The sequence below is a fragment of the Morone saxatilis genome, unplaced genomic scaffold (genome assembly GCF_004916995.1).
Source record: "Morone saxatilis isolate NCDOM2014 unplaced genomic scaffold, NCSU_SB_2.0 Contig21, whole genome shotgun sequence".
Lineage (NCBI taxonomy): Eukaryota > Metazoa > Chordata > Actinopteri > Moronidae > Morone > Morone saxatilis.
The window spans coordinates 16,852,794-16,874,804 of NW_023339774.1; the positions used below are offsets into that span (position 1 = coordinate 16,852,794).

At 43.8% G+C, this 22,011-nt stretch overlaps 1 protein-coding gene across 10 annotated transcripts in view; it reads left to right on the forward strand.

The window, feature by feature from the left end:
- rapgef1b (Rap guanine nucleotide exchange factor (GEF) 1b) overlaps positions 1-22,011 on the forward strand; it is a 41,829-nt gene that overhangs the window by 17,767 nt on the left and 2,051 nt on the right. For 2 of the 10 annotated variants that reach the window (XM_035667534.1, XM_035667531.1), the window contains exons 2-23: positions 2,887-3,032; positions 3,654-3,832; positions 5,664-5,820; positions 5,933-6,024; positions 6,116-6,274; positions 7,038-7,088; positions 7,632-7,746; positions 7,869-8,055; positions 8,641-9,165; positions 10,106-10,308; positions 12,968-13,129; positions 14,954-15,100; positions 15,575-15,667; positions 16,639-16,724; positions 17,018-17,123; positions 17,864-17,939; positions 18,325-18,409; positions 19,709-19,801; positions 20,761-20,946; positions 21,438-21,522; positions 21,619-21,713; positions 21,840-21,918. In XM_035667534.1, the coding sequence (XP_035523427.1) occupies positions 2,887-3,032; positions 3,654-3,832; positions 5,664-5,820; positions 5,933-6,024; positions 6,116-6,274; positions 7,038-7,088; positions 7,632-7,746; positions 7,869-8,055; positions 8,641-9,165; positions 10,106-10,308; positions 12,968-13,129; positions 14,954-15,100; positions 15,575-15,667; positions 16,639-16,724; positions 17,018-17,123; positions 17,864-17,939; positions 18,325-18,409; positions 19,709-19,801; positions 20,761-20,946; positions 21,438-21,522; positions 21,619-21,713; positions 21,840-21,918 (3,107 nt within the window). The remainder of the gene's footprint in view (positions 1-2,886; positions 3,033-3,653; positions 3,833-5,663; positions 5,821-5,932; positions 6,025-6,115; positions 6,275-7,037; positions 7,089-7,631; positions 7,747-7,868; positions 8,056-8,640; positions 9,166-10,105; positions 10,309-12,967; positions 13,130-14,953; positions 15,101-15,574; positions 15,668-16,638; positions 16,725-17,017; positions 17,124-17,863; positions 17,940-18,324; positions 18,410-19,708; positions 19,802-20,760; positions 20,947-21,437; positions 21,523-21,618; positions 21,714-21,839; positions 21,919-22,011) is intronic. The other 8 variants (XM_035667532.1, XM_035667535.1, XM_035667536.1 and 5 more) reach the window with 8 other exon arrangements.

Here is a 22,011-nt window from a genome sequence, read left to right on the forward strand (position 1 = left end):
AAAAAAAAAATAAAATAAAGGAAAAAAATGTTTTCACTGTGAGGTTTCTTTCAGTCTTTTACCGAATCCATGACTAGTTAGATTCAGTGTAGGAGACATTACGACCAATGACATCACCACCTCATAACTGTGGACGGCAGCAGGCAGGCAGCTGGGGGAGAGCGGGAGGGATGGCTGGCCCTTCTCTGGTGGAGGAGTGGAGGGTGGACGCAGACAGGCGTACATGACTATAACAGAACACTTCACTGTATTCACTGTATTCTCTCTCTCTCTCTTCCACCCTGTTCATTTCTTTCTCTTGATGATGTCATTTCCATGCTGAGCCAGACTTCCAGTGAACTGTAGAGTGAAGGGGGGTGGGGGTGGCTTGCTGTTCTCAGAACTGAAGAGAGAGAGAGAGAGAGAGCTGAATAGGGAGCAGAGGAGACAGGGAACCAGCCCCGTGTGCATGATAAACAGCTGAGCTGCGATGGTGTCTGGGGGAACCAGCTGTATCGATCATGGCGGTGACTCATTGTGCTGATGTCACTTCTTCTCAACTCTGGGCAGGGACTCTGGGTTGCAGCTGTAAACTCATACATAGTCCTTCTGGGCCTGTTCAAGCTGGGATTGAGTGAGAGGGTCCGACATATTGCAATGTTAGCCACAGGCCCGTTTGCCAGTAATATGGGGGAAACAAGGTCAAACAGATAAGGATTATGTGAGACTAAATTCATAGGGAGGCTGCTCTGCAATCAAAAGCATATGGTCTACTTTTCCCACTGCCATAAAGTGAAACCTTGCCAGAATTGCACCCTGGCTTGCGGCAAAACTGGCTAACGCAGGTATGTATAGCCTCAGGGTACAAAAAAATCCTCATACAGTGTCAGCCCTTGCTATGCTATTCAGACTCTATTTAGGTGCACTGGAGCAGCACAGCATCCCTTGTGGCTAAGCTACAGAGTATTGATCCGGACAGCTGTTGAGATGAGCAGGTTGTCGCCTTCCACAGAGTCTTCACTGTGTCTAGTCACTAGTCTGATCAACTCCAACACTTTGTCTTCCTTCCCTCTCTCTCAATTGTGCATGGCTGACTAGCCGAAGTTTTATCTCTTTACCCTACTGATGGTGTGAACCGAAGAGGCAAAACACACCCTGATAAAAAGGGCCTGTATCTCCGCTACATTGTGGTTTAGCCTCTGTAGTGACCTAACTGGGCTATAAATGAAATTCCCCAAAAATTCTATATTCGTCGTCTTGCACGTCTTCTAACATTAGAGTTATGTTCTATTTTAAAGGTTCAGTGTGTAACATTTAGGAAGAGCTATTGGCAGAAATGAAATGTAATATGCTAGGTTTTCATTAGTGTGTAATTTTTTTTTTTTTTACCTTAGAATGAACTTTTTATATCTACTGGCGCCACAGGTTGTCTTTCTTGGAGTCCACCATGTTTCTACAGACCGTAAAAGTTTCTACAAACCAAACTCTGACTCTATAGGGGCATTTGCATTTTTCTCCCATTTCGTGGCCACCTTAGATACTCCTTTGCACTCTGCAATCTGCAACTGCACCGCTGGATGCCACTAAATACTACACACTAGACCTTTAACAAAGCTGATTTATTTACGTAGGGAAAAAAAGTGTTTTGACCTGTTTGGATGTTAGGAAGTAGGTCATATACAGATTAAAGGTGACACAACTGTCATGAGATACTCAGTAGCTTATTGAATCAGCCACGCACCATTAGTAACTTGCAGAACAGCCAGTGTTGCTTTATGTTTGCACAACATTGAGATAAGGTTTTTAAAAAATGCTGTGTAAAACAAAAGCCCGAGGGGTCACGCGTGCCTCATCACATGCATCTGTATCGGCAGGAAACTCCACTGGAAGCGTTTCTCACCAACATTTTTAATGAGACACGCAGTCGTCCTTGGCTGCCTCAGCAAACTTTGGCTTTTGCTCGGAGTAAGGGATGATGAGGATTAGGGGTGGAGAGAAAGAACAGTAGGGTGGATATGTGCGCGGCATGTGGATCGATGGTGCAGATGAAAGCACCGCCCGGCTGGACGTCTAGTTCGTGGCGTGTTCCTGCTGTTGATTGCTATTCAGCGTTCAGTGTTTTTTACGCTGATGACCGTGGAATGTCAGACCCCGCCGTCACCGAGCTGAGGGGAGATTAGCCCAGATAGAGTGAGAGAGAGATTGTAATTTTGTTGCCAATGAAACCCACACTTCCTGCCGACTCTCACCTCTGTTATTAGTATTTATCTCCTGATTCAGCTTGCTTTGGAGATAGAGGGAGGGGACATAGAGATGAGGGGAGACAGTGAGTGAGCAGTCAATTGGGCTTGGATTAGCGGAGTGGGGCGACTCTCCTCTCCCCAGATACAATCAGCACTCTCAACAGTGAACAAGTGGAATTCTGCTAAATTACTCTGCTGTTATAAAGCCTCTCACAATTATGTACCATAAAACAATTTTCATCTCAGCACAAACCAGAGTCATTTATTATAACTGCTCTGCTCTTGTCTGTCTTTGTGTGCACTCACATGTGTGCACACACACCTGCGCACATAATGGACTGCTGGAAGAGGCTCTACGACTGTCCTGCAGCTTTATCGTTGAGAATAAAAAGAACATGTGAAATGTGGATGTTACATATACTTAAAACTAAATGTACAAATAAATCCCTCATGTTCTCCTTTGCTTAAAAAATACCAGTCTTGTTCTCCTGGGTGTTGAGCACTTCACTTGAGCATCCTTTCAGATGAGTGGCATTGTGTGATAGTGACATCAACACTTCACTGTGCATGTGCCATCTGTTTCTATCTAATTTCTATTCCCCCCCCGAGAGTCTCTCCTCCTCAACTGACCACTCAACTTTCTCTGTTTTCCCTCCGTCCATAGACTCGCAACGGTCCCATCTGTCCTCTTTCACCATGAAACTGATGGACAAGTTCCATTCTCCCAAGATCAAGAGGACTCCATCCAAGAAGGGGAAGCAACTGCAGCCCGAGCCAGCAGCCAAGAGCACTGAGAAACCTGCTAACAAGGTGTGTGCACGGTCATGTGCCAGAAAACACATGTGTGTATTGTGGGAAATCCACCTCTTTCCCACCTATTCCTTGTATTTGTTTGCTTATTTGTGAGACGATTGTTTTCCTGTCTTATGCTTTGTGCTCCCATACTCCATTGTGTCTGTGTGTGTGCGCGAGTTTTCCTGCTGGTTCCCACAGCTTCCCAGTCACTGTGGCGGCTGGCTGCACTACAGCAGGTGTCTAAACCTATAAAGACATGAATGGAACTGGGCCGCTTCCTGAATGAACTCCTCCGCTCCCTCTTAAGGCTTTTGGTGTAATGAGTATATTCCCCAGCAGCCCTGCTGTGAAAGACTAGGGAGGCTGAAAGAGCCCGTTGCTGTTGTACCAGGATGGCTCCAAGCCACATCACTTGATAGATGGTGCTTTGAACTGCGAGCAAACCATAGAAAAAATAGAACCACAGCAGAGAGCCCAGACTGTTGTGATGGTCCAAATACTAAATGGGTTGTTTAATGAATAAGTATTTCACTTCATACTGCTTTTAAACAGCTTGTGAGAAGTTTGTCATCATAAAAAGTAGTTTTTTTTAGTACAAATCTAAGCCACCTTTCTGTGTCATTGCTTTGCTTGTAGAAGGTTAGTCGGCTGGAGGAACACGAGAAGGAGGTGGTCAGTGCCCTGCGCTACTTCAAGACAATCGTAGACAAAATGGTCGTGGAGAAGAAGGTGCTGGAGATGCTTCCGGGCTCGGCCAGCAAGGTGCTTGAAGCCATCCTGCCTCTTGTTCAGGTAGAGGCCCGGATACAGCACAGGTGGGTGACATGTTTAAAAAAAAAAAAATGCTAGATAGAAAATGTATGTCCATATTTGAAAGCCTTTCATTCCTACATGATTACCTTTCATGAATTATAGCACAAGATAGAAACGTTAATGTATCTTCTTTAATGCTTTAAAATAGTCTAAGTCCCTTTTTAGACACAGTGGTGTCTTTTGAACGGACTGGAACCTTCAAACCTATATTTTCCAAAATGTTTGTTTCCCACTATAGATGTAATAATTCACAGTGAACCATTTGTTGATTCATTCTCATCATTCTTGTCTCTTGACGTAACTTATAATGTAGCTGGTATGCATGCAGGACATGTTAGAACTAGCATTATAGAGGCTACCACTCGCTGAGTACCTTGTGAAGATTGATAATATGTTGTGAAAGACAACATCCCTCACCTCAAGGCTTCCTGCACTTGGCGCCCGAAGCCTTTAAATTTACGTTCATGTGTTACTCACTGTTGATGTGGCACAATGTCAGAAATGTTACCTTGGAGAAAGAAAAATGAAATTCACCTCTCAGATATATTAACCAATTGAATAAGTCTGTTTGTTTTACTTCCCCTCTGGGTAAAGTAAACCCTCTCTGTGGAAGTAATCTCAGCTGCAGTTGTGTTGGACTGTTGAGACATGTTAGAACGTCTCTGTCTTTGTCTTTGTCCCAATCCGTCAGTGCAGATGAAGGCATGGAGGTCAGAGAGGTGACAGATTTTGTATCTCACAGCCCTGTGTTCAGAAGCGATTGATGGATTGTTGCTGCAATATTGAGAAGCAGCCATCTCTGTGGGTTTGACCTCAGTCTAATGGAGTCAAACCCTTATAGATCACAGTAAAAGTTTAGGTACTTTTTTGTCAAATAAGCTACTGTACATCAGGTTACTATTGTGTGACAAACACTGAAAGTAGAATTTTACCCATGTGTGTAAATAATGCTAATTAATTAATTGATTTTGCCATCTGCTAAACATGCACAGTGTAGTACATTATTAGATTGTATGCAGTAATTTAAATCAATATTGGTCAACTAACTAGGTCAGCAGAGGGTGTAACTCCTACCGCTGTCCTGGCACACGCTATTAAGTTGATTAAAGTGGTTATTTGCCAAAAGGTTAGTGTATCAATCTCATATCTGCAAACTGAACTCATGCTGACTTGCCACTCATAACTGCAGCACTTTATTCTAATTGCACTGTACCTACTTAGTTTCAGCGTAACCTACGGCCCTTAGCTTGCTTTCTGGGTCAAACCTCTCCACCCCTCCAACTGCTCCACCATCCCTCAAATCCTCTTGTTATCCCCCATAGCTGTGTAGACACAGTGGATGGAGCACTGTGAATCAGCTGCAGCATGTTGGTACAGGCCCATGCCACACCTTAGTGCTGGCTCTGAACGTGCCATTCACTACAGGCACAAACAACACCCCTGCTTCCCCGTGTGGTTACACATTCTTCTATCAGTGTTGGCTAGCTTATTCCAACCTCCAATCAGCTTGTAGTCCTCAGTAAATGCCCCTTAAATATGTATTTCAATAGATAGTAGTTAGATGGAAGTGTAACATGTGTTCTTGATTTTTTTTGTTATATTTTGTCACCTCCAGTCTAACATGTGCTTGTCCCATTGTTTTTTTTTCACACCCCTCTGTTGTGTCGTCTCGAATCATTCTCCTTTCTGCACCTCTGGTTTCCGTATCATCCTCTTTTTTATCTGTTCCACATGGCACTTTTCTCCTTACGGAATTCCTCTTGCCTTTCCCCCACCAATGCCATGTTCTACTTTTACCCTCGCCCCAACCCTTTTCTCACACCCTTTCAACAGTTCGGCGCTGTCTTCCTGCCATAACCGCGTGTACCAGAGTCTGGCAAACCTTATCCGTTGGGCGGACCAGGTGATGCTGGATGGCATTGACTTAGAGGATAAGGAAAATGTGGCATCTGTCACCAGTGTCATCAAAGCAGTGCTGGATGGAGTAAAGGTAGGCCCTTCGCTGATAGAGGAAATGCTGTGGATAGTGCTTTCTACGTCCTCCTGTGGTGTTGTTATCAGAGGAGCCACTAAAGCTGCCTGTGTTGTCTTACTACAAACAGGAATTGGTGAAGCTGACCATAGAGAAACAGGAGCAGCCTTCACCGACCTCCCCTAACAAACCAGCGCCACCTGCCACTACCGCAGCAGAGAGGTGAGTGCAAAGCACGCTCTCCAGAATACAAACGTGCTCATTCAGACACTCGAGAATAGTTCATTCACTCAGACAGCTTTTATCTGTGTAGCAGCGTGTCATCAGAGATGCCCTTGATAGATCGAGAGCAGGAGGTCTCAAATAAGACGGCTCCGGCAGCTACTCCCGCAGAGGCTGCCTCTGACATACCAGATGAGGACGTAGCCCCTCCAAAACCCCCCCTTCCTGAAGCCAAAATGGCAGAGCTCAGGTGAGGACAACAAACACTCAAACACTCCAACTGCCGCTGTAATGTAATGATACTTTTTTGCATTTAATGGATCCTACTCTGAAAATCCTGGTTTTGTTTTGGTCAAAATGAAAGTAAATAGTGGGCTGAATTATTAACTCTGTTGGAGTTTCTCAGCCCTACCTGAAGCTTTCACTTTGGCCGAACGGCGCTGCAGAAGTACTGGTACTTTATGTAGCTCCTAATGGATGTCATTGAGTCATAAAGGTCCTGGAGTATGAGTTCAAGGGTTTTTTTTTTTGGCTTGGTGATGAAGTGTTCACAGAAACAGTGTGACCTTTTGTACTGCAGTGACAAAAGCAGAAGTATCCATTCTGCATTTAAGTTATTTTTAAACATTGGTGAAACATGTTATTTTTAAACACATGTGAAACATGTTTCACAAATGGCAAATGAGGAATAAAGAAGGCTTTTTTTAGGATGTGGGTATGTAAGGTCAGGATTTCTATAAATGTCTTTCATTTACACTAATTAAACCTTTTTTGAGTTTGATAATCAAAAGCATTTTGGTGTATAGTGTAGTCTCTGATGTAGTAGTCTTTTTCCATGTGATCCAGCTGTAGACCCATCAATCCAAATGCTCAGTCTTTCATCACTTTCACACTTCAGGCTTTAAATATAGCACACTCTGGTTTGTTGGTTGCTCTGTGTCTTCCTGCCTTACTCTTTCTGCTGTCTCTCTCAATTTGTTCCATCTTTGGTTCCCTTTGGATTCTGGAAACAGAGCACAGTTGAGTGCTGACGCTGGCCAAAGGAGACCCTCTCAGAAGGAGAAGTATGTTAGCCCATAGGATCATCTGTCTCCATTATAACATCCCACCCTAGACCCCCATAAAGCTTCTGGATTGGATGTTTTTGACTTGCATGGTTGCATTATCCCAAAGTTTTTGTCATCCCGGGCATTCCCTGAAGAATTCATCATCCAATCAGAAGACCAGTGCAGTGCATGAGAGTGTGTGACTGACCTGTGCAGTGTCTTTTTCGCTGGCTTCCTTATCATGGTGCCTTTATGTTCCGCTCTTCGTCCCCATTTTTGACCTGGTATTAACTCACTGAGAGAATTTAGGATTGACCAGCAGGACATGTCATAGCTGGAAGAGGCTAACATGAAACACCCTCTCGTTCATCTCACTGTTCCACAGGAGGGATGATCATGTGTGTGTTCATGTATTCATACATGGATTTGTGTGAGCATACATGTCTGAGAAAGCTGTGTTTTCCGTGCTTGCCTGATTGTTCGTATTGACTTTGCCTCAGGGACAAAAGCATCCAACGTTCCTGCTATTTTACTCAGCTGTTTCTGTTTATCCGTCAATAGCCCTCCACCAGCTCTTCCCCCTAAGAAGCGTCAGTCAGCCCCTTCGCCTACGCGGGTTGCAGTGGTTGCCCCAATGAGCCGTGGCTCCAGCCTGCCCTGCAGCGTCCACAGACAGGTGAGGGATTATGGTCCATCGTGAGGTACTTTTGGTTTCAGTTTAAGACCATGTCAACATGCAGGTAATAAACAAACCTTTTTAAAAAAGGGAGTGCAAACTATCTTTCTTTGTCTTTGCAGCAGCAGGACTACGAGCAGGAGTTCCTTCAGAGGCGTTTCTCTGGGGGGAGCCAGTCCTATGGGGGAGACTCTCCACGCCTGTCTCCATGCAGCAGCATGGGGAAACTTAGCAAGTCTGATGAGCAGCTCTCCTCCATGGAGCAGGACAGTGGGCAGTGTTCTCGTAACACCAGCTGCGAGACGCTCGGTAAGACTACAAAGATATTCAACAGCATTTTATCAAAGCTGAATCAGGCATCAAATCCGCCTATCTAATCTGAGTCCTTTTTGAATGGACTATTTGAGTTTAAAATACTGATGACAAGCAACTCAGCTAATCAGCTGATAGTTTCTCTAGGAAGGAGTCATCCTTCTGCTGATCACTAAAACAGTCTATTTGCAGCCCTATAGTGGTATTATAGAGTGATGTTTCTTTTCACTCATAAACCACACATAGACCCTGGCTTACAAAGAGCACCTTGACCATTCAAACCCAAAGGTTTTCATATTCTGTAATATAATCATGCATCCTCTGGTTAATATAATTTTGCTAGTAAAAAAGAAGAGAGATAAAAGCTTTGATGGGAGATTTGTTAGTGTCCGAGTTTATCGAATCTGGGTATTTATAACAGGGAAACCAACAAATAAATGTAATGTGTTATGTCATTAATGTTTATAATGTCATCTCACCTGTTACGAATGTGCTGAAGTTTATGGCTCCACTCCAGTTGATGGCTCAATCTGAATATATGCTGCTTGAAATATAATTTGTACATTTTCTTTACCTTGTCAGACAATACAGAGAATTACGACCCGGATTATGACTTCCTCCACCAAGACTTGTCAGCCGGGGAAAACCTCCCCCCGATACCGGTAGGAGGGTGCCTTAGCCCCCTGCCTGAGTCTCACAGCGAGTCCTCTTCCCCAGTCCCCGGACAGCATCCCTCACATCCCCGCTTCAGTGCTCCTCCACCCCAGCATCCGCCAGAATACTGGACCCCGCAGCCCAATCAAACCAATCCCTTACAGTCCTCACGCATGAGCGCACCCCCCGCCCTGCCCCAGAAGAAGCGACGCAGCACCCAGACATCGCCCTTCCCTGACGCAGGATCTAGAGTGCTGTATGAGCGCTACCCCTCCCAATATGACAACTTGTCAGAAGAGGAGCTGCATCCCACACCGCCATTCCCTCTTTTCACACCCATCTCACCCATGCCCCAGACAAATGGGGGCGTGTTCGTCGCCCAATACATAGCCAGCGAGAATGCAGATGTCCCCGCCAGCCCACCGCCACTGCCAGAAAAGAAAAGCAGACACAGTAAGTGAGGGGAAAGAAGGGGATGCGGGATGTAATGAGGGAGCGATGAAGGCCAGGAAGAAGAAAGACCTTTAAATGAGATGACTGAGTAGAGGGCACAGAAGAAAAGGAAGAGACAAAGAGTCTAATGTAGGAAGAATAAAGGAAGTCATGAGGTTGAATTAGGAAGGGACAGTGGGATATTGGCTGCACTTCGTCATCAGTTAATTGAAGCATAGCTTATGTCAAGGAAATATTTCACTGTGAATAGAGGCCGGAAGTGAATACCAGGATGTGCTACAATGGGTCCGGCTCCAAGGGCACAGAGGGCAACGTTTGGTCATTTCCTGACACACCTGCTACATCACTTCCTCTCAAGCTACTGTATTATGTCATTCCATACACTCGCCCTTTCCTGTTAGTTCGTAACTGTCTTGAAGTCATTTTAAAATGGCATGCCACACATTCTTACAAATCGAGTCACTGGTCATGGTTGACTGGTTGAATACTATTTGGCCTGTAAGCATAGTTCAGGGTGACGTCATCTTGGGCTTGGAGAATTCTTTAGGGGAAATCCTGCTTTACATACTGGGGGTGTGGAGATTGAAAGACATGGGTGTTTACTGGGTAGGGAGGGTCTCATGAAAAATGATTTTGAGCATGGGGAATAGGAAATGTAGAATCTAATGTTTTTTATTAGGAACAAAAAGTCAACATATCTCTGCCTTTGCTGCTTCAATTTTTACCATTCTTTTAAATATGTCTCTTGTAATTCTCCAAATCTTGTGGAAGTGCAATACTAAATCATTGGATTGCCCCTTTTAATGAGATGTGAGGAGTAATTTAATCCAAAACGGGATATATGAACAAAATCTCTTTCCTTCCGTGCCGTGACTGGGTTGAGTTCAAACTCGGAACAAAAAAGCAACAATAAATGTTATACAATCTATCCCTCCTCCAGTCCTCCAGTACATGCAGTTTGTGGAAGACTACTCCGAACCGCAGCCCTCCATGTTCTACCAGATGCCACAGAGCGAGAGCATCTACGAGCAGCGCAACAAGCGCTTCCAGGAGGTCTACGGCATCAACGACTCCTTCAGCAGCACCGACTCAGTCCATGAGCCACTGCAGCCTCCAGCGCTGCCCCCGAAACAAAGGCAACTGGTAAGGAACCGTGTGTGCAAGTATGATGACCGTGACAACTTTTGAAGATCCAAACCCCCTTTACTTTTATAATGTGCATTTATTGGTAAACTACCATGGTTAAAGTTAATAAGTGTCTTTTGCGAGAAATAGTGGGATTCAGTAATTAGGACTGTGTGAGCGAAGCTGTAATTTTAATTCCTGAAATTGCTCAGTTCGTCTTCCTCAATTTTAGACCAAAACTTTGAGCCTGTGGACCCTTGATTGCGCTATTCATTTATGAGCTTATACCTGGAATCACGTGAAAAGAGTGCTGCGAGGACTGGGCTACTGGCACTTGTGAGCAATATAAACGTCCCTCTGTGGTAGAGCTTGGTGCTAGTTCCAGTGTCTTCATGTTAAATGGCTGGCTGCGAAGGAAAGAGTGGGAAAGAATGCAGATTGCATTCTGGGGTTAAAATACATTCCAGTGGTAATCCTCATCAATTTTCTCTCAAGCCTCCTCCTATCTCGTTATCTCTCTCACCTCTTCAGCCCCTCCTCCTTCCCTCCTCGCTGTTTTTGTAACCAGCGAGGACGTCCGCGCACACACGGAGGTGTTTGGTTGTTAGTGAGAGATAAGACCAGCCTTTATCAGCCCCGCATCAGATCCAGTCCACTTATCTTAATCTGGGTCGGCGTCTGGGTTAATTGAGACAACTGTCTGACAGAGAGTCAGTGAGGAGAGAGAGGAAGAGACATAATAGGATAGGCCATAGCTGGGGAGGGAACATGGTGATGAGCCATGTGAGTTTGAAATTAAACCTTTAAAAGCCCTGAAAAGTAACTTTTATTACTACAGTGTGTGAGTGATGGGGTCCTACCAGTTAGAACAGTTTATTATTCACCATCAGACATTTGTGCATTTCTTTTTTGTCAGTGCTGTTCTCAAGTGGGAGGGGCTCAGTTAGACAAATGTGATTTCACTACTTCCGTCCACCAATCACAGTTTAGCAGCATTTGAATTTGAATCTGATTTAAGGTTTGTGTACTGTGTTGTCAGAGTTAGTCAATCAGATCTGTTCAAACCATACCCACACAGTCCTAATGAAGCAGATTAGCTTTATTGAGTGTTAAACTCTTAATAAATACAACCTAAGGATGTTTTATAACCTTGATTGCTGCTTATGTAGTCATGAATAGTTAATGTTATTTAGAAATACTTACATTTTGGAGCCAAGTTGTCTGAGTTTTAATGTAACCTTAATGAAACCTTTTTGAAAGGAAAATGCAGGTATATTTCAACCAGGTATATTTCCCATAAACATGACCATTGTGACCCGTCGGGCTAATTTGGGGGAAAATAGGAAACAAAAACTCGAGCAAAACATTGGGGCAAGCTGATGGCATGATTTTTGCATGGATCATTACAAATGCTTGCCTGTGAGTCTGACTGAAAGTAAACACAGAAAGTAGCCTTCTGTAATTGTCTTGTTTGGCTAACAGAGTGGGAAACAACCCTTAGACAACCCCAGGTTGAACTATACTGAAATGTCCCTTTAATGTCTCTTTAATCCTTCCAAAACCAGCAAAACATTACTGTTCAGTAGATGGTCCATGGTTTGCCAGATTGTCTCTCATGAGACACGGTGTTCTTAAAAGTAACACCCTCGCCTATTTTCCCTTACTAATGCCTGCCATACATATTTGAAGGTGACAAATTGATCTGCGGTTGGTGTACAGCTTTGAAGTAATGAAGACAGTGCATTTGTGGACAGTAAGCAGATGGCACTCTTCTCCAGGGTATAGCTGGATGTACAGTATCATAGCCCAGTGAAGAAAATAGACTTTGTGGCTGAGTGGCAGCCTACCCAGGCCACCTCAGAGAGTCTTTCTTCTTTCTCTTTGTCCATTGTCCTCACTCTGCCACCACAACTGTGTATTTGGTTCCCTGTGCCCAGGTTTTATTATTATCATTCTTTTGTCTGAGCATACAGTCGAACTGCACTCATCTCCACTCCCACCGCAAGGCCTAATCTGGCCCCATGTTTTGGACTTGATGAGCTTGTGGCCCAGTGGAATAAGCCTGTTTGCCTCCTCCATAAACCCATGTTCCAGGCTTACACGCTTTGGCGACTTTACACGGCTTTGCAAAAAAAAAAAAAAAAGTCATTTCAGCTGCTGTGTGGATAAGGAAATGGGTGAAAAAAAAACACACAGTGGATAACATTGGCCCGGTTTAGGATGCGTCGTAGTCGGCCTGGTTTCTGTATATCCCTTAAAGCTCAGGACATTAAAAGAGAGTTTATTGGACTGTCACATTCGGCATAAACGTGTGTGACCTGTATGTTTCACATGACCCTCTAATAATTAAGTCTTTCTAGGAAGAGCTCATATTCAGTAACACTAAAACTGCAGTAGTCTGTTCAGTATTTATGTCCACAGCCTGTAAGCTGATGCTTCTCAGCTGAACTACCAAAATCCTCCTCAGCTTTCACCCCTTTGACTTTACTACTCTGCTGCTGAACTTTGATTAAATCTGCTCTAATTCAGTCTTGCTTACTACTGTAATCAACTGTCCACTTTTTTTTCTTTTTTCTCCCTTAACACCCTGTTTTCCCTCCTTTTGCCTTTCTTAACCCCCATGACTCTCACCCTCTTTCTTTTCTATCTTTTCTACCTTTCTTTCTTCCCGTCTCAGGCCTCCCACTCTTCCTCCCCCTCTTCCTCCTCCTCCTCCTCTCTCTCCTGCCACCTCCAGCCGTCTGTAGCGGCCATGGAGGAGGCGGGCTCTGGGCTGGGCCTCAGCATGTCCGTTTCTAACTCCTACCTGATTGGCCAAGCATCCTTGACCACACCCACGGTGAGTTCTCTTCCCCCACCCCTCCCTGCTTCAACACCATCAGTCCACCTCCATTTCTCCACGCTGGTGTGGGTGTTGTGTGGTCCTGGACTGGTCCAGGGGCGGCTTGACCTGTGTGTGCTCCTCATGTGATGCAGTCTGTTTATCTACCCCTGGCCCTCTGAGGTTTCTGATGGGGCCATCCCTCAAGGGTCTGTGATTTGGTTGCTGTGTGGTCCGTGATTTTGTTCATCCGCCCATCTGTGCGTTCATTTGTTTTGACAGTATGAATTTGTTGTTTTGTTGTGTGTTTTTTTTTTTTCTTCTTTTAGCTGAAGCATTAGATATGGTGTTATTAATGTGTGCTTTGAGCGTGTGCACTTATTTTGTTGTGGTTCTGTGCAGCCTTTGGCTAGCCAAGTTTGTGTGTGTTTGCGTGTTGCACTGAAGCATTCTTTCACATGACAGGTAATTATTTGGCCCTTTCCTTCTTTGCCTAAGAGCTACAGTGAGTGAGTTTTGTGTCTGGAGCAACTCATCCAAATATCACAAAGAGACTATAAGGCATTTTCTTAATCAAAAAGCCCTTTGTTGGTCTAACTGGAACGCTTCGACCAACACTAGGTTCTTGTTAATAAATTGGCTTGTTTTTAATCACTGCTATATTCTGGTAACTGAGTGCACTATGGGGTCAGACCCTATGTATTACATTGGTTTGTCAGTATTTTAGGTGGAGGTTGACCCCATGGTGTGTGAGGCACCCTAAGAGACATAGTGTAGATCTCCCTCAGGATATCTCCAGTGGAATGCAGCACCAGATGGACCTGATGGAAAACACATTCCTCCTATTTCTGCTCCTCTTCCTTCCTCTCCTCCTCGTCTTTTTCATCCTCCAGCGTCAGTCTCTGTCCACGCACTCTCTCTCTCTCTCTCTCTCCCCCCCGTCTCCTATCTGTCGAGTCTCCCCCTCACCCTTCGCCATGCCTTAACCTCCTCATCCCCCAAATGAGCGCACACACCTCCACACCTCGCGTTTGTCAGTTTCTGTGGAATGTTTGCATTCCTCAACTCATTGGGGCATGGTGGGTTTTTTTTTGGGGGGGGAGGCATGCCAGGAAAGCTGCTTTACATATGATGAGTGGAAAGAGAAAAAAGTATTCAGTAGTTCATTTTAATGACTCCCCCTCACCTTCGTGTGTGTTCCCACTAGTATTTTTTAAGACCGCTGCTACAATATAGGGGAGAATAAGGGGCCTTAATTTCCAGCGGATCCTGCGTGTCTGTGCATGAACACGTGCATGTGTTTGTGTGTATGTGTGTGCAGCGTTCATCGGTGAGCTGTGTATGCGCTGCTCTGTGCTGGTATGCTGAAACAGAACTGATATGTGCAACGTGTCAAAACAGGTTACCACTACCTCCGCTACAGACAGGCATTTTCTCAGCTGGCCACACACACATACACTTACACAAACTCACGGATATTGTTAAGGCACCACATGTCTAAACACATACACATACTCAAAGTTGATCTTAGTTTATCTACGTGTTTACTTGTTAAACATTTCTGTTTTGTCATCTGGAGATGTTTTTGTGGCCATTGGTTCCAGTTTAGCTTTTTTTTGGGTGCCTGTATGTGCATTTCATGTTCAGGCACATCACTCTCATAGTCCAGGCTTAATGGAGGTGTTGGAGAATGAGGTGAACGCTTTTTCCCCTTATGCTTCCGATTGTTCAGCTTCTTTTTCTACTCTGCTCTGCCTTCACCTCTCTGATCCTTTAGTCCTGTCTTTTTCTTTTACTCTTTTTTTTTTTTTTTCCTGCTTTCGTTCTTTCCACCAATCACAGAGCTTGGACCAGGTTGCCTTGACCAATGCCACCATTCTGGATGGCAGCGGGGGTGGGCCCAACGGTTCCCTGGCTGGCTCAATGGGCTCTGTGGCTGTCTGTCTTCCTTCTGAGTCTTCTCTCACTGACTCTCTCCACACCTCAGCGGTGAGCTTTACAAAGAATAGATTTTGGAAGCACAAGCGGACACTTACACGAACCAGTTCTCTATGACCGATTATAAAATGTGATACTGGACCCCCTTCCCTTGGCAGATCGGTGTTAGATTACAACAGTTCGGTGTGCAGTATTGTTGCTCATATGATAATATAGTGACTCAATCACTTAGTGGCATCTTGTTGTTATTATCACTGCCCACAAACTGTCTGCTGTCTGATTATTGGTCTTAAAAGAATCCCAGTAGAGCATGTTGCACTGCATGTTCTTTTTGCCAGTAAATACTATTACCTTTAGAAATGATGCACTCCAGTACCACCTGGTGGTCGTGACGATGCTGAGCTGGAAAACACACCGCTCCCTGTACAGTACCGAACCTCGGCTAGCCGCTATCCCTCCTCCTTAGCCACATATTCCCTTTAGCTCCCTTACGCCTGGGTTTGTGTCCCTCCTCTCTTCCCGTAGAGCGAGAGCGCGAATGACGAGGGCGGGGAGGGGGAGTACGTCAACTTGTACTCATCCAGCCAAGCCAATGGAGAGCTGCCTCTCTCCCTCAGAGTAAGTAGCTGACCGCCACGGGTGAAAGGTCAATTCCATTCGCACGTCCCATCACTTCAGGATATGAATCAATTTGAAATGCAGGATTTAAAGTTAGGACGCCAGTTGACTGGCAGATATCGCTCGCGCCACTCATCTGTTGCACCGAGCAGCCCTTATTGATTCATCTCTTGAACTGATGGCGCTGAAATGGAATGTGAATGCAGCCAAACCTGACTGCGCATGACTTCAGGTTCACGGGTTTGCCTGCAAGGGACTTCTGTGCTGTGGTTGCTGTCTGTGGAGAAAGATGTCCATCTGTATGTTGTTCTGACTGCCTGGCTGCTGATTGCTGTCCCTCTGGCTGCGCTTCAACTGTAACGAGCATTTAACCTTGTTCCAATCTAACACCTGACATGTGGCTTCTCCAAAAAGGATTCTCAACGGTTCGCCGGTTTTCAATTTTCCAATAACATTCCCCATAACAGCTTATGTGCACTTGTGCATGTGTGACAGCGTACGTGTGTGTGGTTGTGTTTGTATTCCCTTGGGCCACCATGTGTGTTCGTGGGTGTATTTTGGGCATGTTTGGGTTGTGGCGTGTGTTTAATGTAAGTGAGAGCAAAAGAGTTGTATGGATGTGTGATTGTATTTGTAGTTTTACATTTAGTGCAGTTTGAGCGTGAATGAGTTCTACCCTCTGGTGTCTTTCTGTTTTGGGTCTCATCTCTGTTGGGTTACCGAGGAAAAGCTCCATTTTACTCTTCATCTTTAAACCAAAACTAAGTCAACACTGCTTTGGATAACATCCTTTATACACATAGTGATGCAGACATCCATCCTCACCTCCACCAAAAGTGTAGCATGTACTGGTGGCTAATACAATCTCATCAATAGCCAGCCTTCTGTCATTACATGGAACCATTCACCTACGATGTTCCTTCTAACCTACAATACAGATGTCAATTGTTTCTTTTCCCGTCATTGATTAGGAAACGATCACTGCTGACGATGTGCTTCAAGACCCAACCCCTCAGGTGCCATCCACCAACAGCAAAGAGGCTTTGGACAAGGAAAGGTATGGATCGTACTGTTAACGTCCTATAAGTGATTCATACTACATAACAACTGTGTAGTATATAGATATGTTAGCTTATTCTTACTCTACTTAAAACTTACTACTGTTTTATATGGCCAACAGTCCAAAATGAAAAAAATACTGAAACAATTTATTCATTCTCAGAATAGTTGCCAATTAATGTTCTGTCAGATCAGGTACGCAGTATGGCCTTGGACACAGCTATAGCCACTGGTGTTTTAGATAGCTGTGAGTGTTTCTGCGCTGATGACAGGTGTGTGTATTTGTTCTAGGAGGCAGAAGTCGACGGAGTCGGCCGGGAGCGACGAGGAAGACGTGGACGAGCTCTCCCTCATAGACCACAAGGAGATTATGAGCAGAATAACACTAAAACAAGAAGTAAGACAACCACCATCTCTGATGCGCCGTTCTGTTTTTTTAGGAATCTGCTGTGACAGATCTGCGCAGCACCACAGCATACAAAGCACATTTTATCCTGTTAGTCCAGCACAGGCTAAAGGTCACTGTGAGTCACTCAGATGTGAAATCAGATCCTGAGATCCACCACTGATAGCCATTGCTGCCCTCTGGAGTTAATGCTCTGAAATTGCAGAGCTGGAACTGACTAAACGCCCTCCTCCTACGCCGCCTCCTCCTTTGTCCTGTGTGGTGCAGTCTGATAGACAGATGTGTGAAAATGCTGGTCGCCACTCTGCAAGGTTAGGGGCAATGTGACAGCTGTGATTTACAGAAGGAGATAGGGAGAGATCAGAAATGGAAGAAGGGAAGATTCACTGCCTGTGATGACATTTAGGGCTGTTACAGAAGACATATTGCAGTGGCAGTGCTTTTATCATGCACAAGTCTGACTTTTTCTTCGTCATCAGAGGAGCTGGTGCAGGACAGGGAAAGGTGGGGGGGCTTTTAGAGGGGGTGGAAGCAAAAAAAAAAGAAAAAACAGGCAGAAGAAGGGAGTGCAAGCTACATTTTGAGCTAGACTGCATCACTCCACATCAACTCTAAGCACTCTTTTCCTCTCTCGCTTTCAATCTTATTCACCTCTCCCCATCTGTCTGTCTGTCTGTCGTTCATTTTCTCTTAATTCTTTGCACCTCGCTTGCTCTCCTTAATTTTCCCAGAATGATGATGGCCCTGACGTCCGTGCAGGATCAGGAGACATCCTATTAGTCCACGCTACAGAAACAGACCGCAAAGGTACAGTAAGACACATTAAGACTCATACTCATACCCTCTGTGTTTTATGTAGACTACAGTATGTTACTGGGCTTCGGGGTCACTGGAACAGCTTTGTTTTGCTAGCTTGACAGACCTGCAGTCATTTCATATTCAAAGACAGATTTATTTTTATTTGTAAAGTGTGATTCTTTAGTGTGACTGATGTGTTATTACATTTGTCTAATCTCCTCATCTGAGTAGCATTTTAGATAGCCTCAGTCTCTTTCTGGCTCAGTTATTTGCGATGTGTCAGCCTTGGTATGTAGCCTTTACGTTTGATCATGTGCTTTCAGCTTTAATTGGGAACTCTGGCTGCACTTCAACTGAAATATGCTTTTTTTTCTCCTCTGTTTTTGCTCGACAGATCTTGTTTTGTACTGTGAAGCCTTTCTGACTACATATAGGACTTTTATAACCCCTGAGGACCTCATTAAGAAGCTGCACTACAGATATCCTTTTCAAATCACTCAACGTGTCACTCTGAGTGTAATCGCTGTTTTGTTTTGTTGGCAGTAGGTTGTTTTGCTTGCTTAGTATTTTAGTGATATTTATTTACCAAGAAAGGATTTGTTCATCATGTTTGCTCTGATTTAGCTGTTTCAGATGCGAGCATTCGTAGATGGAGACCTCCAGAACAACCGTAATCCTCTGCTGAAGGATACTGAAGTCTAAATTACCACTGAAAATATTGGGGACTGTTGTCATTTAGAACGGCACACAATCACATGTCAAGAGAGCAAGTGCCATGAACTTTCCCTGCTGTGATCTAAAAAGCTGGCTCTTCAGTAGCAAACCATGTGTAATGTTTTGTCACTGTTTGTCAGTCCACCACTTCGGTCCAGGCTGAAACATGTCAACAAGATTAAAACTCGGTACATTCATTCGGTACAGACATTCATGGTGCCCATAGAATGAATCCCAGTCCCTTTGGCAATCCCCTGCATTTTCATCTACCACCACCAGTAGATCAAAGTATATTCTGTTACATATCTCAATATCTACTGTAAAATTTGGCACAGCATTTGGTACAGATGCCTCTTAATTACCTGTTCCCCTGACTTTTCCTCTACCGCCACCATGACATTTAGGTAAAACATCTCAACCACTGCTAGATGGATTGCCATGACATTTGGTACAGGCATTCGTGTTCCCCTTTCAGGATGAATTTCAATCACTTTGGTAACCTCTGACTTTTCATCTAACTCCATTATCAGGTCAAAATATCAGAACAAAATTGTTCTAGCAGTAGTTAGCATGATAATGCACTGAACTAAGATGGTAAACATACCTGTTAAACATCAGCAACATGACAATTTAGTGCTATTAGCTCAAAGAACCACTGTGCCCAAGTACAAGCCTCACAAAGGCTGCTAGCAGGCTGTAGACTCTGTAGCACTGACAGTGATTGCTATGTAAAGATGTATATTTGTGTGCAATGAGGCTGAGAGAGAACTGCATTGCTTAAAAGAAACTACAGTTTTTCGCCAGGACAGTGTACCCTAAGTTGGAGTCTGTTTTATACCCAGAAATTGTATTGAAAATAAGTAAATGTGTCGCTTTAACGTAGAACCACAAGATGTCCTTATAGTGGAGGGATGCACTGATTTTAAAAGAGCAAGACTTCACCCTTTCATCACTTGTGGAAGCATCATAAATGTGCGAGAGCGTGCAAATCTTTAGTTAAACATGCTATTGTATTTTGTAGTCAACATACAGTATTGTTTTTATTGTCCTTGACCACAAAGCACATACACTAGGTTCTGCCACAGTCCGGACACCTTCAAGAAGCGAGTCAGCAAGAACACGTTCTTTGTGCTCGTCCGTGTGGTGGATGAGCTGTGGTGAGTGGGACTCAATATTTTTTTGTCCTGAATCTTGGGGAAGGCCTTTTCAGAGTGTGTGGTGCACATCCTCAGGGATGTTTCCAAGTAGATGTGGACTATGGAGAAGAAAATTAGTCCCTATGGATATTGCTGGTGCTTTAAATAGGACTATGTCTCCCATTATATTGGCTTTTCATTAAGGAATGTTTTAAAGAAACAAGGTGATTAACAAGAATAACAAATCATATTTCTGTTGCACAAATTATTTACTGGTATATAATTATTCTATGTATACATGCACATACTAATCCACCTTCATATATATAAATGAAGCAGTTTTCATCCAATATGTATTCCAACACTCTTTGCACTATTAGTATGTTGTTCATTGCTTTTTATATACAGTATATTTTCATACACATCTGTTTTATTCACCTACTTGTGTACATTAGTGTACACTATAGATAAATGTACAATGTGAATCTTTGTTCAGCTTTGTTTTTTGTTGTGTAACACTGAGAGCAATGAAAAACCGGAGCTTGTATGTGTTCACATAAAAAACCTGATTCTGATTCTATAACAATAATTCAAATGTGGGCAACCAGCATACTAAGAGATGCTGGTTATTGAAGTCCTAAATGATTGATTTGATCCTGGGATGTAACGATCGTGATAATGAGTAATTCTTCAGTCATATTACTTTACTAACAATACATTTCAGCCTTTTATAATGTTTTTTTATTTGAACTCAATCATCCTAAAAGCTTTACTTTATTGTTCTTCTGAAGGCTATAAAGAGAAAATATGCCCCTATTTCCGTAAGAGCTCTCTCTTTGTTCCAGATCTCCCTTTAATTGACGTTTTATCAACAACAACCGATTGAATTACATTCTTCCTTCGGCTCCTCTGTTTATGTTTACCCCATCACAAATTTTAATCATTTAATCGTTTCTTTGTTCTCTTCCTCTGTCCTCCAGCTTGGTGGAGCTGACGGAGGACATCTTGAAACAGCTGATGGACCTGGTGTTCACGCTCGTGTGCAATGGCGAGCTCAGCCTCGCCCGCGTGCTCCGCAAGAACATCCTGGACAAGGTGGAGCAGAAGAAGCTGCTGCGCTACACTAACTCCCTCAAGCCGCTCGCTGCCCGAGGGGTCTCTGCAAGGTACTGTGGGGGTCAAGAGACCGGGGTTTCATTTATTGCCTGGTAGACTGGTCGTCAGATACAAGATTCCTGATTGTCATTCCCAGATAATACCCTTTATAATGGCTCTCCCAAATGTTTGATAGCTCCCATATCCTTTTTTACGTTTACATCAGCGCTACGATTCACCACACATACATACACAGTGATTCTTTTGGTCTAAAGGCGCTTTTAACAGGCTAAATCTCCATTTTTCATTACAAAGCAACAGTTTTTTTTCTCTTTTAACCTCAAATCCTTTCTGTTTCTTAATATTGGTTGATAACTAATTTATTTTAAAATCATTTAAATTAGATAGTATTCTATAACACTTTCTATGAAGCAATTTAGCACCACAGTGAATTACCACGATAGACTGGAAAGAGTCTTGTTTCTGTCCTTTGGCTACAGCCAGTTTACAATGTAAAACTATGAGTTGAAGACATCATCTAATAATCTGTGTGTCCTGACAGACCTGGAACTCTACATGACTTCCGAAGTCATGAAATTGCCGATCAGCTCACTCTTCTTGATGCTGAGCTCTTCTATAAAATTGAGGTACGGTGACTTCCCTGTGTTAGTCCTCCCAGCATTTTCTGACAACGATTGTGATTATTTTTTTTTAACACAGACTTTCTCCCTGTTTTCTCTCAGATTCCCGAGGTGCTGCTTTGGGCCAAGGAGCAGAATGAGGAGAAGAGTCCGAACCTGACTCAGTTCACAGAGCACTTTAATAACATGAGCTATTGGTATGACAGAAAAGCGTCATGCCTTCACATCTCGCTGTTTGTCATTGGCATTCTTGGCTTCTCTCTCACACAATCTTGCCCTCATAAATGCTGACACCGCATTGTTTACTTCTCATTATCCTGCAGGGTCCGTTCTTTGATAATCCAGCAGGAGAAGGCCCAAGACAGAGAGAAACTGCTTCTCAAGTTCATCAAGATAATGAAGGTTAGTCACAACCTGAAATACTTAATTAAATATCCTAATTGTCATATATTTTCCTTGCTTTTTAACACTGTAACAATTAAACATTTGTCTAAT